Raw genomic sequence first — 18,648 nt, forward strand, 5'->3', positions numbered from 1 at the left:
CGTTACCTGTCATTCCTCCTCCGTGTGCTGCTGCTGGCAGCTAATTGGCTCATGTATCCTGCCCAATGCAGCTCTCTCCAATCACCGTACAGCGCTTGATCTCGCGGCGCTAGTTTGAATGAGGCTCTCGGCGTCGGTTCCTATAGATCGCTTCCTGTAAGACAGTTCCTGAATCCTTCTGCTGCTGTACAACATACACCGGGACCGGGACCCGCTCAGTGCCACCGGGTGTTGACATCCATTTTACAGTACTGCTCCGGTCGGGTGTGCGTGTAATCTATAACACAGAGCCTCGGACCAGCAGTTACTCCACTGTTTGCTGTATTCCAGGGAAGGGGTGCAGAATGTTTGGAGTCTGACAGAAATCAGCTTCGTCTGTCACCCTCAGAGTGTATTAAATGTCTTTACTCCTGGAGGTTATTAGGCAGCTGTTGGACTTCCTGGGCATTCCCACCGACAGGGTAAGTGGGGATAGATCTTCATATTATATCATAGTTGCCTACCCTCCTGCAGTCTGCAGGAGACTCCCTGAAATAACAGCAATCTCCCTCTCCCTCATTAGTCTAGCAATCTCCCTCATTTCACCTAGCCCACATTACACTGGTACGTTTTTGGGGAAACATGGAATGAGAGATAGATACATTTAGATTGAATCATCAGCACCACTTCCAAGCATTTTAACAAGTATAGTATCTCTTACTAACTGCTTTGGGGCTCATCTACATTTGGATATTAGTCATTTTAAAAGATTCCTGTCAGACGTAGCAGGACACACCCACGCTTCTAGGTGCCACTTCACAATCTCTTTTCACAATTTCTCCATATATGGAACTAGACACGCCCCTTAAGGGGAGCATGACATGAGCCTCAATGAGGCACTGTGCAAAATTTTACTACCAACTACAATCTCCCTGAAACTAGTTTTTAAATGTAGGCAATTATGTATTATCTGCGGTTCTATTTCTCAAGGTTTATGGAAATGGCATCTCATGTGCCCAATATTTCCTATGTAACTGGATTTCTACTTGCTTCTCAAAGCAAATAAATTTAAGTAATCGGATACATATATTATGACATCGCTAAATTCTGTTCTAGTAATATTTTTTTTAAGTGTTCTTGCTTAAATATATAATATATACAGAGGTGTAACTAAATATTCGTAGACCCCATAGCAAAAGTTTGTAAGGGCCCCCTATTTAGCGAATGATGGTGATAAATGTATGTAAAACATATTACTTAGACCAGTGGTTCCCAATCTTTTTTGAATCACGGCACCCGAAGGGTATCAACATTTTTTCACGGCACCCCTAGACCGCACAAAAATGTATTAGATTGGGTTTATATGCGATTCCCAGGGTTAGTTATGTGTTGAAGACAGGATTTGCTTCTGTGTGTACATATTTTATTATTGGCAGCCATCAACACTGGTTTTTCACATAAATAATTAACCATAATTAATTTAAAATGGTCCTGGACCACCAGCCCAGGGCACCCCTGCAAGTGTTCCAAGACCACTGACTTAGACAGTAAAAATGGACCTCCTTCAGCTCTGGGCCCCATAGCAGCTGCACCCCTTGTACCTATGGTAGTTACGCCCTTGAATATATACCACCCATACCAACATGTCAACCCTCTACCCCCTAACACTGGGGTAGCCAACCCTAGTCGTCGAGAGCTACCAACAGTGCATGTTTTGCAGATCTCCTCACAGAATCAAAAGTGAGCTAATTAGCTCCATCTGTGTATCTTTTAAAATGTGTCAGTGATTAATGAAAATGTGAACTGTTGGTAGCTCTCGAGGGCTAGGGTTGGCTACCACTGCCCTAACACAACCACATCAGTCTGTCACCGACACAATAGCCAACCGGGAATCTTCCTTTTTTGCCAGTCTGTTTATTTCCCAACTAGAAAAGGGCATGCATTCACATTGCATACACTGGGATTATTCACGAAGCATTGAAAATAGTGTAGAAATTGCTGATGGCAACCAATAAGCTTTGAAGTAACATTTATCGGGTGCATTTTATAAAATTGTAAGTAGCATCTGATTGGTTGTCATGGCCATCTTTTCCACTTTTTTCATGAATAGATATGACTGTCTCATGAGTTTAGTTGCTCTGGTATATCATAGGGGGTTATTCTGTTTGGTACGGTGGGACCATATACGGGCGGATCAGGATTTTTTTTACATCTGCGCATGCGTATCTTTTGCAATGCGCATGTGCGGCGACCTCACACCGCTCACTCTGTGCAAAAAAAACCTGTCTGCAAGAGCACGGTCATTGTGGGTGGCATGTGGGCGTTTTTATGGGAGCGGCCGGAATAATGAGGAAAACTGGGCGTAAACATGGGTGTACACGGGGGAGTGCACACAAAATGCACGGTGCCACAACCGCTCGATCGGCGAACGCACCGTGCATTTTGGCCCAAAAACAGGCGGACGCCAAAGATTGCTCCAGACCACCCCTAGAGATACCGCATGAGAGTCGATGCCTGGGTCTGTTAATTAACGCTGATTACTAGTCGCACAAATACCTGAATGTAATAAGCAATGCTGCAGCCTATTAAGTGAAAATGATTATTTCACTACCTGCAAGCCACACACAGCCCTCAAACACATTGGAAGCATATCTTTCTACACTTCTCTACATGTAAAGGTTGGTTTAATTTTAGGTAATATTCATTCTAAGACCTGGTTATATATGTCCAGCTAGTTATTTTATAACCATCTACACCCATTCAGAAAGTGTTTTTTTTTCTACTTTAAAAAGCAGGACACTCAATTCACAGGAGTCGACGTGTCAACTTTTTCACTGTAACACAAACATACCAGTTTTTTATTATGAAAAAGACACATAAACCACGTCTAAAATCAAGTGCAACCATGATGTTTTTGGGCTCAATTTCTACTTGCAATGGTGGAGCAATGTCCTAAGGCCATGGCCATTATTTTGCACACAATCCTGTATTTTTTTCCCCAAGAACATACATTAAGCACCTTCATATCTGCTATGAACTTTAGGTAGCACACTCTGTATGTAAGATGCCACCAAGCACATTATTGCAATCACATATCTCTAACAAAGGATCCCAACATCTGCCTATCACACTCTAAAGTCATATTTTGAACAACAGTAGAACATGTTTGTATGTGGTGTACGCTCAGATATACGGAAGTTGTCGGTGGGAAAACGTCCGAGATCCGTCCGTGCACTGTGGCGTTATCTCCTCTGATGTACGCTAGGTATCGGTGGCTAAGAGGGAGATCTGTCCGTACACGGTGGCGTACGCTCAAGTGAACGCCACTCCCCATTGTCGGTGTTTGTGACCGTCCGTGTGCGGTTATTCTGTGGGCGGACTTACGGAAAACGTACGGTGTGACGAACCATACGTACGTTTCACCATACCAAACAGAATAACCCCCATAGTGTGAGAGAGCCACCTTTTAAACTTTAGCTTGTTTCTCTGTGATTGTAGAAAACACTATGTGGGCAATTCAAGTCCCTGACACACATAGCATCCATCCTCATCACAAGTATTCCTTCGGAACCCATAGACAGAAAACTTTCAATGTATGGGCTACAGTAACTGGCTGATACATGCATTGCCCAGGAATTACATTACCGCTTATGCCCATGTACATCTAGTCTCTTTTTGTGTTAAACAGCCCTTCTAGTTGCTCCATGGTTTAACTGTAGCGCCACATCTGTTTTGTACCATTTTCCATCGAATAGTATTACATAGTTGTTAATACCCCCTTCACATCGCACCTAATTACCGGTTTCTTGCCGGTTCGACCCGGTAATTGGTGCTTTGTGAAAGGGGTTACTGGGTCCCGAACCAGTGAAAAATAAGGGTTCTTACCGCTTCCTTGCGGTGTGAATGCGTTAATCTGGTCGGACGACCCGTTTTCTGTTCACACCAATGCTCGGAGCAGCACCAGCTCTAAGCTCTGCCTCCTCCTTTGCTACGATGACGCTCTGCCGCGCCTCTGGATGATTTCAGCGAGCCGGCAATATTGCTGGTTCGCTGAGGGGATGCGAACAGACCAAAATGCAGGGTCGCACCAGGACTGAACCGTTTCAATGACCTGTTGCAAAATTTGAACTCCATGTATGCATAACTGAGCGAACATGATGCACAAGCAGCTTCTGATAATTAAAATATGTGGCATGATGTCTGTATTCAGTGTTTGACTGCAGATGTATTTGCATATGAAAGGCCAAGTTGTAATGTTTTCAAGAAAACACTAATGTTCCATTTCTTATGCAGGTACAGCGGCAGTCATACACTGAATATAGACATACCGCATATCATTTTAATCGAGAGTAGGTGCTTATGTGTTCTATTCACACTGTATGGCAAAAGTTATGCTATTTAATAAAAAAAAGTCACCCTATGTCACACGGAGCTCTTGCATATATTCATTGTTAGCACATGTTTGGATATAATATGAGTTTTTTGTTCTTTCACTAGCTTGTGCCAATATGGGAAAGTTATGTTCACCGACGTAGATTCCTGCGTACTTTAGGAAATCATCTTCCCGCGGTATTATTTCGAAGAGCAGATATCCAGGTAAAACAATGTTCGGTACTTATGTAGTAACTGGGCTGCCGATTTTTTGATTGTATGCCTTAAGTTAAGGCATACAATCAGATGCGATGCGATGCGATATCGCATCGCATCGCATCCGATATCGCATCCGATATCGGATGCGATGACCCGATTTTTCCATAGGAATCAATGTTAAAATGATTCCTATGGAAAAATGGGTCCTTTTCATACCCCTACTATCCAAGTGGGCATGGAGTTGGATATAAACCTGTGGCGAGCGTAGCGAGCCACCGAGCCCGAAGCGTGGCGAGCGAAGCGAGCCCCGCGAGGGGACGGTATTCGTCCCCTCGCGGGGCTCGCTTCGCTCGCCACGCTTCGGGCTCGGTGGCTCGCTACGCTCGCCACAGGTTTATATCCAACTCCATGCCCACTTGGATAGTAGGGGTATGAAAAGGACCCATTTTTCCCATTGAATTCCATGTTAAAATGGACTCAGTCCATTTTAACATTGATTCCTATGGAAAAATCGGGTCATCGCATCGCATCGCATCGCATCGAATCGCATGGTCGCATGCGATGCGATGCGATCTCCCGATCCGACCCGATTTAGAAATCGGCAGCCCAGATACTACATAAGTACCCAATGTTCTATTTCTAAGGTAGAAAAGTCTCACATGAAAGGAAAACAACTGTATATGCCTTATTTAGTCAAGATAGCCATAGACCTGCTGCTCAAATGCCTGGGCATAGATTTACAAAAGCTTCTAAAACAGCCACCAATTACCTTCTATATATCATGGTTTAGGATGCAATGAACAAATGATAGCTAGTATCCCTTTGGTGCTATGGGCACCACTTTTCATTTTTTCATTTGGAAAAGGTCCGAAGGTCACACTTGCTCTTGTGCCATGGATATATACATGCTTGCATGCTCAACTTAAGTTCACCTTGAGACTCTTTTTTTTCTTTTTCTTTTTCTTCTGTGTTGTTTGAGTTAATTGAATTAATTTCTAAAGTAATTGTATCCTTCCATAGTTCCTGCAAGTGTACGAACGCAAAGACTATGGTTGGTCCCGTAGTTTGGTTCGAATAATTGGAACTTTGTTACCGTTGGAGCCCTGCCAAAGACCCCATTTCCAGGTTTGTACTATTTAAATAACCTATTTGAAAACTTACTATAAGGATCATGCAGATCTGATTTTAACATGAAGGAAAGCCACCATGTGTCATGAGTTATTACAGTGTAGCATAGATGAAGCAGAATATAACAATTGCAGCTGGAGGCCATAGTAGGAAGGAAATGCTTCTCAAAGCAGGCAGTGATTTAGTGACACCCAGACAGAATTAAACAGTGGCAGAGTGATGGATGTTTCACTCAGGCAATATTCTACTTTTTAACCTGTCTGGGATGGGGATACGTCGACAGTCAGAAGATTGACATGAGTTTTTCACTTCTTTTTGAGACATGTGCCGACAGGCGGTATTTCATGCCCTACCATCCACTAGGGCGTGGTGGCAGAATAAAATAGTGTGCAGAGAGCAGCGAGGCACCAGGCCCGAAGCATGGCGAGCGCAGCGGTACACTTTGATGGTATCCTTGTCGACATTCGGGACAAAAAAGCTAAAAACTCATGTAGACTTAATGCTTGTGACAACCTTCCAACCCTGTCGACCTATTTCAGTGGTCGACCCAATGCATGCCGGCCTAAATTGGGATGACCCATACCCTGGGACTGATGCAATCAAGATAATGTTTTTTATGTATGTGGGAGGAGCTTCTGATCTCAGTAGCAGAATGAGAAGTAACAAAGCTGAAGTTCAAAAGCTTTCCTTCTAATTACATCCCATCAGGACTGTTCTTTGTATTCTGGTGGGACTACTAGGCTATAGATCAGTGGCGGCTAACCTTGACACTCCAGCTGTTGTTTAACTACACATCCCAGCATACCCTGCTTAAGTTTTACTATTTGGCTATACTGAAACTGATGCAGGGCATGCTGTTATGTGTAGTTCAACAACAGCTGGAGTGTCAAGGTTAGCCATCACTGCTATAGATAATGCCTATCCTTGTGTATCCTATTTCCCTTGCAAAACAGGACCTTGATACCTCTGTTAATCTGTGATTACCCAGTTTGTCTTATCACTGTTGATATTGCAGATCTTGTCCACTTGCATGCTAGAAGCAGCTATCCCAGTGCTTTTCCTGTCTACCCTATTTGCTATGTTCCCGCTGTTCAAACCACTTTTCATCTCTTAAAGACGGGGAAAGGATTTCTGGGTACTTGTGTATTATCACGTCGCCCGTCGCGTCGCATCGCATACCACTAATTAAGGTATGCGATGGACCCGATTTGAGGCTTTTCCCGGGATGAGTGTTAATATCGCATCGAATGTCATTATAATGGCATGCGATGCAACGCAATTTCAATGTTAAATGCCCACCCAGACCCGATTTTTAATTGTATCCCCACCCTGATGGGTAATGACAGTGTTAAATGCCCCCCCATTGTTAACGCCACCCCACTATCAACGGCAACCCGAAGCGTGGCGAGCCCGGGAGGGGCGGCGGTACGCGTCCTCTGACCTTTTCATACCCCCACTATCCACGTCGGCGTGGAGTTGATTTTATATAGTGCAGCGAGCCACCAAGCCCGAAGTGTGGTGAGCGGACGCGCATTACTTCACAAGTATTACGCGTCCCCTCACGGGGCTCGCTGCGCTCGCCACACTATATAAATTCAACTCCACGCTGACGTGGATAGTGGGGGTATGAAAAGGTCGGACGCGTACCGCCGCCCCTCGCGGGCTCGCTGCACTCTCTACGCTTCGGGTTGGCGTTGATAGTGGGGTAGCGTTAACAATGGGGGGGCATTTAACATTGTCATTACCCATCAGGGTGGGTGTACAATGTAAAATCGGGTCTGGGTGCCTGTACAATTAAAAAATCGGGTCGCATCGCATGCGATCATATGGCATGGCATGCGATGCAACGCAATTTTGTGGTTGTACAATGCCCTGCATTGTCATGTAACATTTTTTTTTTATTTTTTCCCTGAAGCAGGTCTTAGATTCTGGAGTCCCCAATCCTAAAGTATATGGAGCAGTCTGCAGGCCAGATATTCCCTCTCTGGGAGATGCTCCGTGTCTGTTTGATGATGAGGCAGCTATAGCTTACTCAAGATTTAGGTAATGTGTGTGTGTGTGTGTGTGTGTGTGTGTGTGTGTGTGTGTTTTTTTTTAAATTGTAGGTGATTTATGGCAATGTACATAATAATGATGGTCTCTTTCATCAGACACGCAATTCCACCAGACAAGTCAGTGGGAAGCGATATGTTAACAGGACATGGTGAAAACAATCCAGGATGTATGCTAACTCCATTCAGCAAAATCCATGAAAACGGTGACTTTGCTTCTAGTGAACATGCAATTCAGAAGATCGCAGCTTTGGAAGATGAGCTTGTGCAGCTGCGAGCACAGATTGCTGCAATTGTTGCCATTCAAGAATCAAAAACCCTACAATCTTGTACGTAACTCTTGCAAATAAACCTGATGATAAAATGTATTTTTAATACACTGAAATAAGGTTCTTCAGTAACATATGCTGTAATATTTGTATTTGGTTCTTTATAACCCTTTCAGACATCAGATCCTGGAAATTGCCAGGCCTAGCAAGCTGGCATATTTCTGGGCCCCATCCCAAACCTTAACACATCCAGAATTCTTAGGTTAATGCATGTTCTCGTGCAAAAGCCCAGGATTTTGATGCATTTGTGAAAGGGGTCATTCATGTCTTAAATACTTCAGTTTGATTAATGCGCAAGCTTCAGTTACCAGAATTCACTTTGTTTCTCTTTCTCTGTCCAGGTTCAGAAACGATTTGCTCATTTGGCAGTCCCGGCAATGGTTTTCCACCACCATCTTTAGCTTCTACACCCCTTTCTCTGCAGTTCATACAGCCTGTAACACCTGCCCCGCCACCTCCGCCTCCTCCACCACCACTTCCAGTTACAGCTAAAAAACTTAACTCTGCAAAATCTGCACTTGACCTAATTAAAGAACGTAAAGCATCTCAAAGGAAGAGCCCACTACAACAGGAAAAGGCAGAGAAAGACAGTGTAACCAATCTTCCAAGTATGTTGGATGTTTTAAAAAACATGAACTCTGTCAGACTTCGGGCTGTTGAAAGGTGAGATGGTGTTTCTGCTGTCTGACCGAATTTGGCAGGCTGGACCACTTATGGGTCCATTCTACTGTATCCATTTATACAGCATATCTTTATCTGTAGTATCTTTAACTCAACAATGCCTGTTGCATTATTGTATGTTTATCCATCATAAAATGGGGGTGACTGTGGTGTCGGCAGTGATAGAAGAGCCTGGCACTTCATTACTTATCAAAGCTTGGAGAAAGTACTACCCAGTAAGCTTATGTCACTTTATGGGCCCTTCCCACTCCATACCCCAGCAGCCTGGAGAGCTCTGTGTTCCTAAGGTACTCATGGGAACCTACCAGTTATTATTTTAATGTGGGTTTTTACGTTCAGCTAATGCTTACTCAGGGCAAATTTAACAAAAATATATATATACCAATCTGATTGGTTGCTGTCTATTGCATCCTAGAAAATGACAGACTATACTTGGTTGCTATGGGCATCATCACCTCTTAGTTTCTGGAACCCAGCCTGGGCACACTTTTGGCTACAGGGGTCTGCCTGCATTGAAGGAGATCTCCGGAGGCACCCTCTACCTCCTGCCACAGGTGCATGTCTGGGCTTTGTGGTTCCTTCCACCATCAAGGGGGGAGGCCATACCATGCTTCGTAGACCCTTTTCTAAAGGTAGTATGATAGAAGTTGCCTATTTCCCCTAGCTACACTGTTATACCAGGAGTGTGCGCACCTGAAGTGACTGGGCATATAATGGTGGCCCTGGATTACTCTTGGAGACTTCATTGGGCGTTCTTCTAGATTACAGTGTTTAACATGTTCAGGGGAGAGGAGGAAGCTTCCCAGAACTGTGACAGTGGAAGCATCCGACACTAAGCCCAGCATAAGTGACAGCAGCAATTTCCAGCAACAGCTCAAACTGAGTGGGTGCGGGTTTTTAGGTTGACAGTATCTAGGTCAACAGTGAAAAGGTTGACACATAAAAATGTTGACTTGGGCAAAAGGTCAACATGAAAAAAGGTAGACTGCGGTTTTTAACTTTTTTCTCTATGTGTTTGTCGACATGGACATAATATACTGTAAGTGTACCGCGTCCCCCCACATGGTACTTTGCACACTATTTTAGTCTCCCTTGTTGCCCACTGAGGTGGTAAACAAGTTGGTTTAAAAAAATAAATTATGAAAAACACATGTTGACCTAATGTAAGTCAACCTTTTCTCACATGTCTGCCTTTTGACTGTCGTCCTATAGTGGTTGACGTATTGACTGTCGACTGAATGACCGCATCCCAACTGAGTCTCCTCTGCAGCAGCAGTGGCCATTTTCTGGAATAGGTTTCTTCATGGATGTCTTCCTTTATACGTTAAGGGGTGAGAGTTTAGTGCAAAACAGTGTGGCGGCAGAGGTCTAGAACGGGATATCCCCTGCAGCTCCAGTGTTTAAACATGATCTGTACTTGCATAGGGCTCCATTCATTTGGCACTGCACCTTCCAAGCCTACTTCTATTCAGTGTTTATGGGTGCTGATGATAAGGCGCTCTATTGAACAGGTGTGCCAGTTTCAAGAATCTGGGACCTTAAACATAAAGCACCCCTTCCTTAGGGACCGCTTTAGGATGTACACCATTGGATAAAGGAGAAAATGTTCTCCAATTCTGGGGGGGGGTGGGGGACGACACACACAGATCCAATTGCAGTACAAATTTGTTTGTAAAATGGGCAAAACCATGTGCACTGCAGGTGGGGCAGATGTAACCTATGCAGAGAGAGTTAAATTTGGGTGAAGTGTGTTGAATCTGAAATCTAAATTGCGGTGTAAAAATAATGCAGGAAGTATTTACCCTGCACAAAAACAAAATAACTCACACAAATCTTACTCTCTGCACATGTTACATCTGCCCCACCTGCAGTGCACATGGTTTTGCCCATTTTCCAAACAAATTTGTACTACGATCAGATCTGAATAAAGGCCACTGTGTGTATGTTCTATGTCTGCCCTCTGATTCTTAGGGGGGTGGCCTGTTATCCAGACTTGTATGTGTGTATGTATTTATTTATTTACAGTTTCTTATATAGCGCAGCAGATTCCGTTGCACTTTACAATAGTAGACAGTGATAAAACAAACTGGGTAATAACAGACAGACTTGGAGGTAGGAGAGCCCTGCTGCAAGCTTACAATCTATAGGGATATAGGGGGGAAACACAAGGACAGGCACCAGTAATAGCAAAGCAGTCCCACCAAGTTACAAGTCCAGAAGGGAAGCTATATAATACATATTTTGTGATAAGTAGAGATATATGCTGGTGCAGTATGGTTAATAGCTTTATATACGAGTAGAAGTGTTTTATATTGAATACGGTAAGATACAGGCAACCAATGGAGGGACTGGCAGAGCGGATCAGCAGATGATGAGCGTCTTGCAAGGAAGATCAGCCTAGCAGCAGCATTTAAAATGGATTGTAGTGGTGAGAGTATGTTCTTGGGAAGACCAGTTAGGAGACCATTGCAATAATCAATGCAGGATATAATGAGTGCATGGATAAGAGATTTAGTAGTGTCTTGTGTGAGATACGGTCGTATTCTGGATATGTTTTTTAGATGCATGTAACATGATTTGGAGACAGATTGAATGTGGGGAAGAAATGACAAGTCAAGTCGAGGATGACTCCTAAGCAACAAGCTTGTGGGGTAGGGTAGATTGTCGAGTTGTCAACAGTGATGGAGATATCGGGATGGTAACTTTTCTTAGTTGGCGGGAATATAAGTAATTCTGTTTTGGAAATATTGAGTTTGAGTTGGCGAGAAGACATCCAAAATGAGATGGCAGAGAGACATTCAGAGACTCGGCCCAAAACCGCTGGTGACAACTCTGGGGTTGATAGATAGATTTGAGTATCATCTGCATATAAGTGATACTGAAATACGAAAGAGCTGATTAGTTTGCCAAGCGAGGAGGTATAGATTGAGAAAAGCAGAGGACCTAAGACTGAGCCTTGCGGAACTCCGACTGTCGGGGGTAGTGAAGAGGAAGTAGAGTCAGAGAAGCGAACAGTGAAAGAGCGATCAGATAGGTAAGATGTGAACCAGGAAATGGCTGTATCATTAAGACCTAGGGAGTGTAGTGTTTGTAAGAGGAGAGTGTGATCCACAGTGTCAAACGCAGCAGAAAGATCTAGAAGAATAAGCAGTGAGTAGTGGCCTTTAGACTTAGCAGTTACCAGATCATTCACCACTTTAGTCAGTGCTGTCTCAGTGGAGTCATGAGAGCGAAAGCCTGACTGAAGCGGGTCTAATAGGGTGTTAGAGTTAAGAAAGTTTGTGAGGCGAGAGTAGACAAGCCTCTCTAGTAGCTTGGAGAGGCATGGGAGCTGAGAGATAGGACGATAGCTCAAATGAAGAGAAAGTGCCAGAGGGTTCAGGTGTGGAAGAAAGCGGGTTAGAGGTTGTGGAGCATACCATTTCATCTCAGATGTTATCAATCTTGTCCTTAAAGTAGGAGGCAAGTTCTTGTGCACTGATTGTAGCCGGTGGGGGAGGAGGGGGAGTGTACAGAAGAGACTTAAAGGTGTTAAAAAGTCTCTTAGGGTTGGTGGCATGAGAAGAGATGAGAGATTGGTAGTAAGTTTATATTAGGTTTATTCAGCTGATCACTGTAAAAGTCTGTGGACATCATGTGTAACTCTTCCTTCTAAGCAGTTACAGTATGCCTCTGAGCTACCAATCCTGTGGATACGGTAGCTGAACTTGTCTCCATTTGCCTATATGTCAGGCATGTCCAAACTGTGACCCTCCAGCTGTTGGGAAACTACACATCCCAGCATGCCTTGCCATAGTTTTAGCATTCCCTAATAGCAAAACTGTGGCAAGGCATGATGGGACTTGTAGTTTCACAAGAGCTGGAGGGCCATAGTTTGGACATGCCTGCTATATGTAATTCATGTATGGTGTTTTATCTCTCTCTTCTGACTTAAGCTGTATGAACAGACAATTCTAGTGTATTTGTGCTTACCCCACCCACTATGCATAGGCAAACAGAACATGGAAGTGTAATTACCTAGGGCAGGGGTTCCCAATCATTTTCGAATCACGGCACCCTAGAGTATCAGAATTTGTCCACGGCACCCCTAGGCCCCCAAAAATATATATAAAATTAAGTAGATTGTGTTTGTATGTACTTCTTAGGTTCAGTTATGTGATAAAAGGCAGGATTTGCTTCTGATTGTACATTTTATGATTTTATTTTATGATTGGCAGCCACCAGCACTGGTTTTATCCATAAATAATTTGAATTGGTCCTGGACCACCAACCCATGGCACCCCTGCAAGTGTCTCGAGGCACCCCAGGGAGCCACGGCACACAGTTTGGGAACCATTGACCTAGGGATAAAGCACACCCATGCCCCTACCCTTTGCTGCGTAGAACGGACCATTAACAATTTTAGAAACTATTAAACAAAGTGGCATTATACAGTGAGACTGTTTTATGTTGCTATATATTTTTTCGTCCCTTTTAGGTCTCCAGGGGGTACACCATTAACCAGCAAATACAAGAAGAGGCGTTCTCTCAATGACCCTGCCGCTATTATAGCACATGCCTTAAAGCAGAAGTTTGCACACAGACACAATGACGACTCCTTCGATAAAGAGAATAGATCTCGCGAGGAATCTCCATTCTCCAGTCCCGAAACGCCAATGGTACAGTACATCATTACAGAAACTATTAACTATACAATAGCTTATTTGTAAATTGTGTTAAAATAACAATTGGAGGTGGGGAGGAACAGGAGGTAGAATAGAATGGTATTCGGCCGTTAGATCGACACAGCAAAGGTCAACCACTGAAGGTCTACACGGCTTAGGTCAACGTGGATGGAAGGCCTGCACAATCGTTCAGTCAGCAATGACTAGGTTGACAGTCAAAATGTCGACATGGTTTACACTTTCATTATTTTTTATTTATTGTTCTGCCGAAAGGTGGCATTTCATGCCCTACCATCCACTAGGCTGTGGAGGGAGAATATAATTGCGTGCCAAGCGTAGCGCAAAGCATGGCGAGCGAACATGGCACACTTTGACGGTGTCCATTTCGACCTTTGGGATAAAAAGAGTGAAAAACCCACGTCGACCTTTTGACTGTCAACCTAGCCATTGTCAACCTTCCATCCATGTCGACCTTCCATCTATTTCATGTGGCGACCTAAGCCATGTCCACCTTTATCGGTCGACCCAATGCATCTGACCTAATATTGGTCGACCCAGTGACCCATACCCAGTAGAATAATGGTTTAGTTTTCGTGTTGAATGCATGGCACATTTACAGCTAACTCTGTCAAATACTCTTCATCTGTAGTTTGGTCGCCACCTGCTGAAGCCTGTTGGAAAGAGAACGCAGAAAGAAATGTCAAATAAGCAAGTGCCGTTAAGATCCGGAGCCCATGTGTAAATTGTGTTCTTCTTGAGACTTGTAAACCATTGAGAATCTGTCCAATGCTGCCTGTAGCCCCAGTGTTTCAACCCTGGGGCTGCACTTAAAGGTTTTATTTTTATATTTTACTCATTACTAGGATATCATCATTTTAAGTCTGTTTTACTGTAATAGCATTTCTTTATTTTAAGCCAGAACTTTGAAGTGCTGCAAGGTGGCTGGAGATAAACTTTGCAGATTTATATTTGCTACTGTGTTGTCGTGTTCAGACTGGGAGTCGTGCACTATTCCACATTCCTTTTAATAGGCAGTTGATAGCATGGGGGTGAGGAGGCCTATTCCACTGCTAGTATTAACATTTTCCACATTCAAGCAGTTTGAGTACATACAGGAATATTGCATTGCTTTTATACAGTGAGTTGCTAGTCATTTGGTATGTGAACACTTCTAAAGGTCAATTATACCCAGCATTTGACCTGTTTGTTTATGAATCGAGAAGGTAACGTATGCTATTTGCTCTGACCTTGAGTTTGCTGCAGCTTGGTTCAAGTGCAGTGGTTTTTCCCCTGTAGGATAGACAGCCAATGCCATATTTTACAGGTAGGAAATAAAGGGCCGTTGTTGAAGAAGATCAGCGCTGAGGGCATAGATTATTTTGTTCTTCTGACAATTAGCCCGCCACAATTCTATATCATTTGGTTTGCTGTTTAAAGTCGACCCAAAACTTAGAGCTAGGTTTAGCAAAGCTTGGAAAGAGAGAGAGAGAGACAATCATTCAGCTCCTGTTATCTTTCAAACACAGCCTGTAAAGTGACAGACAAGAGCTGATAGGTTTGTGCTTTAGCTCTGTCCACTTTATCTCTACCCAAGCTTTGATATATCTGGGCCATAATTTCATATATGTGATTGACATAGCTCAAACCAGCTGATCTGGGAGGTAGTTACTGGAACAACAGTCACATTGCCAGCGGGATTGATACAAAATCCTGACTGACGAAATCCCGACAAGGGGGGGATTTTGATCGTCCCCCCTTGCGGGCTCACTGCACTCGCCACGCAGCGGGCCCGTTTCCTCGCTACGCTCGGCACACTATTTATTCTCCCTCTATGGGTGTCGTGGACACCCACAGAGGGAGACAGTGTCGGGATTTTGAACGCCGGGATTGTAACTGCATCCCTTGCCAGCAGCATAATGACTAACAACAGACAATCTAGTTAAAGCATTGTAACTGGGTTGCATGGAGAGTGATAAACAACCAGCCAATCAGCTCCTTCCTGCCTTCTTACAGACTGGGTTTGAAAAATACCAGGTAGGAGCTGATTTTATCACTTTTTGAAGCTTGACACATTTGGCCCACAGATGCACTGTACACAAGGCGTTCTACTATACTGGGAGGGCAATACTATTGTGTTGCTATTATGGAGTGCTGGTCACTTGTAAAATACAAAAAGAATCTATCTCTATAGGTGCATATACACGGAGCAATTTAGTGAAAGACCTGGGCATTCTCGACTGACACAACCAATCGCTCAAATCGTTCCATGTGTATGAGCAATATAGATGCCGACGCGCGTACCCGCTGGTCGTTGGTGTAGGTCTGTGAGCTTTCCTGCATGCAGAAAGATCATACACCAATCTTTAGCAATTTGTACTAATCATTTCATGTGTATGCACGATGAACGATTTGGTAAAGCTGATTGACTGACTGGCTCCCACTCTCCTCCACCAACGTTAAAGTTGTTTATGTGTAATCATATGCTCAATCATTTGATACCAAATAGTTTGTGCTGGAGTTCAGGGGAAATTGTTAAAGACATTGAATAGTTTTCCAATTCACTTCGTGTGTACACACTAAATATATATATATATATATATATATATATATATATATATATAATTTCTAGTGTCCGTGAGTCTCCGAAACACTGACATATGCTGGCAGCGAGTGAAACTACAGCTTTCTCACACATGCACATACAGAAGGTAGCAGACTAGCTTTCAAAGCTTTTGCTTCGAGCGCATGTATATGTGTGATATATATAATTTTTTTTTCATTATTATCTCAAGAAGGGGTCCAATCGCCACTTTTAGCTGTACATATGTGTTTTAATCTGGTAGTAACAAAATCGTTGTTACCCAATTTAATACAAGTAAGACTGGTGAGTGCTTCCATTCTTAATTCATTTATGCCAGAGGTCCTCAAACTATTTGCTCTGGGACCCCTTCAGACAATAAATTAATTAACAGGACCCCAGCAGGTTACTGTAGAAGGCCATTACGTCACATGTGTAGTCAGCAGACAGCACATACATGGCAGCATTGTGGAGGCACAAAATGATGTGAGGCGTCTAAAATAGCAGACAATTCAACAGATTTTTCCAACTCCTAGAATCACTGACTGAGATTAGTAAAGTCTGATGGTCAGCAATATGGAGTTGCGACCCCATGCTGAGCAGGTCGGGACCCACTTTGGGGTCAGGACCCACAGTTTGAGAACCGCTGATTTATGCTATGTCTGGAATATTAAACAAAGCGGGGATTGGAGAACACTAAAGCTCAGGCGCTTTGGGTTAGATGTTAAAAAATGGTACCGATTTTTAAAATACAGAGATTTATTCAAAAATAAAGTATATTAAAAAATATTAGAAAAAGAGAACTCACATGGACAAATTTCCGGTGAATGTCACAGGTTGGTTTACGGAGAGGTTCTTGCAGCTCTGTCCAAACTGGGTTTGCAGGGAGATTCTACATCTCCGTCCCAGCAAAAGGTTAGGTGGTAGAAAGGACCACGTCCACCTGCCAACGCGTTTCAATCCACAGAGGGATCTTTGTCAAGGAATATTAACCTACTGTAGCTCAGATCTGGTTAGCTACCCTAGCACTGTTATCTCCTTTTGGCGTGAGTGCGAGCCACACTGATGGGTTTTATCTACCTATGTATCATTTCTGAGGTGAAGTACCGAGACTGACCACTAGAGATCACTCAACGGACCAAATTATCCCTTAACAGAAAGTTAAAGTAAAATAATTGGTTGCGAACTATCTGGATATGGAGCGAGGGAGCTGTGAAGACAGAGATTATACTGCTTTCACATTGCCTAAATGTTTAAGATCCAGTATTTAAAACGGGTCTGAGCCACTAAACCCCTTTCACATTGCAGGTGAAAACTGTTTTAAATAGCATGTAATACAATTCACACATTCAACCCGTTTAACCCCCAAGGAACACGTTTCAAGCCATAGAAATAGAGCCGTTCACACTGCAAAAAACACGGCTAGGACCCTGCTTTTTTAACCGTTTAAGAAATACCGGTATTTCTTAAATGGGTAAAGCACCCTGGAGCTTTCACACTGCAGCTCTACCCTTTCTAAATGGCAAAAAAAATTGCAATATACCATTTAAGAGCTGCAGTGTGAAAGGGGTATTAGAGGTATGATCAGTTAGGGACTAAGCCCTTGTTGTTGAACTACACATCCCAGCATGATCTGCTTCAGTTTTGCTAATTGGCCATGCCAAGGTTAGTCATCAAGGGACTAAAAAAAAACCCTGTAAACCAGTGCCAATAAGAAGGAAAATACAAAACCATCAAAACATGTTGACTTTGTAAAGATAAGTAGGCCATAAAATATCAATCTGTATCAGGTCCAGCTAATAAAATACTAATAAAGGTACCAAATCCACTTTCTAACATAAATGTGTGGAACTACACATCCCAGAATAAGTAATACCCCTTTTACACCAAAAACCTGGTCCGACCCTGGTCTTTGAACGCTGGAGTTTCCAGGGTCTGACCCTGCTTTATACTGCATTTACACAGCACTTCGACCTGGGTCGGACCTGGGTCTGCACCATTTACACTGAACCTGGGTCAGCCCTGCCTTTCCTTGTTGATCTATATCTATAGATATATATCTATAGATATATCTATAGATATATATCTATATATATCTATATAGATAATCCAAGAGGTATCCACACCTAGTCCAGGTTGTGGAATGTCAGGCACTCGCCTAATAAATAGTCCAGAGTAATCTGTGTAAAATCCATATAGAGGAGTTTTATTCCAATTAGTTTAGCAGATTTTAATTTAAATGCAGTAAGACATTGTCCCGACGTTTCGGTCCTGTGTGGACCTTTCTCAAGGAGCCTATAACATGCAATGCAAAAAATCTTTCAATAAATCTGTCCATAAATAGGTTAACAAACAAATCTCATAAAGCAGAAGAATTACTTACTTAGTCAGAAAAAATACATCGCAATCAGCGTTGTTGGGGTGGTAAAACCCTAAGGTACCTGGAGCAGCTGCTACACTGTACTGCCCGGGCCCGGCTATTTATCCCTCTGAGAGCCAATCACTGAGCGTGTGGGGTTGGTGCCAAAATCACGCTCTAAACAATCTTACTTCCGGCGTCACCGGAAGTTCGGGACCCGGAAGTATCGGCAAAAGGAACGCAGTGGAGCGCACTGGAGCGCACGGCTTACTACAAGCCTTTAGTGCGA

The 18,648-nt window shown here is 43.3% G+C and overlaps 1 protein-coding gene across 1 annotated transcript; it reads left to right on the plus strand.

Annotated features, from left to right (window-relative positions):
- The first annotated feature begins 134 nt into the window (after window positions 1-134).
- On the plus strand, window positions 135-15,508 carry MTFR2 (mitochondrial fission regulator 2). Its single transcript, XM_083176636.1, has 8 exons — window positions 135-461; window positions 4,477-4,575; window positions 5,590-5,694; window positions 7,613-7,740; window positions 7,848-8,077; window positions 8,419-8,740; window positions 13,236-13,416; window positions 14,072-15,508. The coding sequence occupies exons 1-8, from the start codon at window positions 399-401 to the stop codon at window positions 14,162-14,164; spliced, it is 1,221 nt and encodes a 406-aa protein (XP_083032762.1). The 5' UTR covers window positions 135-398; the 3' UTR covers window positions 14,165-15,508.
- The last annotated feature ends 3,140 nt before the right edge of the window (window positions 15,509-18,648 follow it).

The sequence above is a fragment of the Crinia signifera genome, chromosome 3 (assembly GCF_055691185.1).
Source record: "Crinia signifera chromosome 3, ASM5569118v1, whole genome shotgun sequence".
Taxonomy (NCBI): Eukaryota; Metazoa; Chordata; class Amphibia; order Anura; family Myobatrachidae; genus Crinia; species Crinia signifera.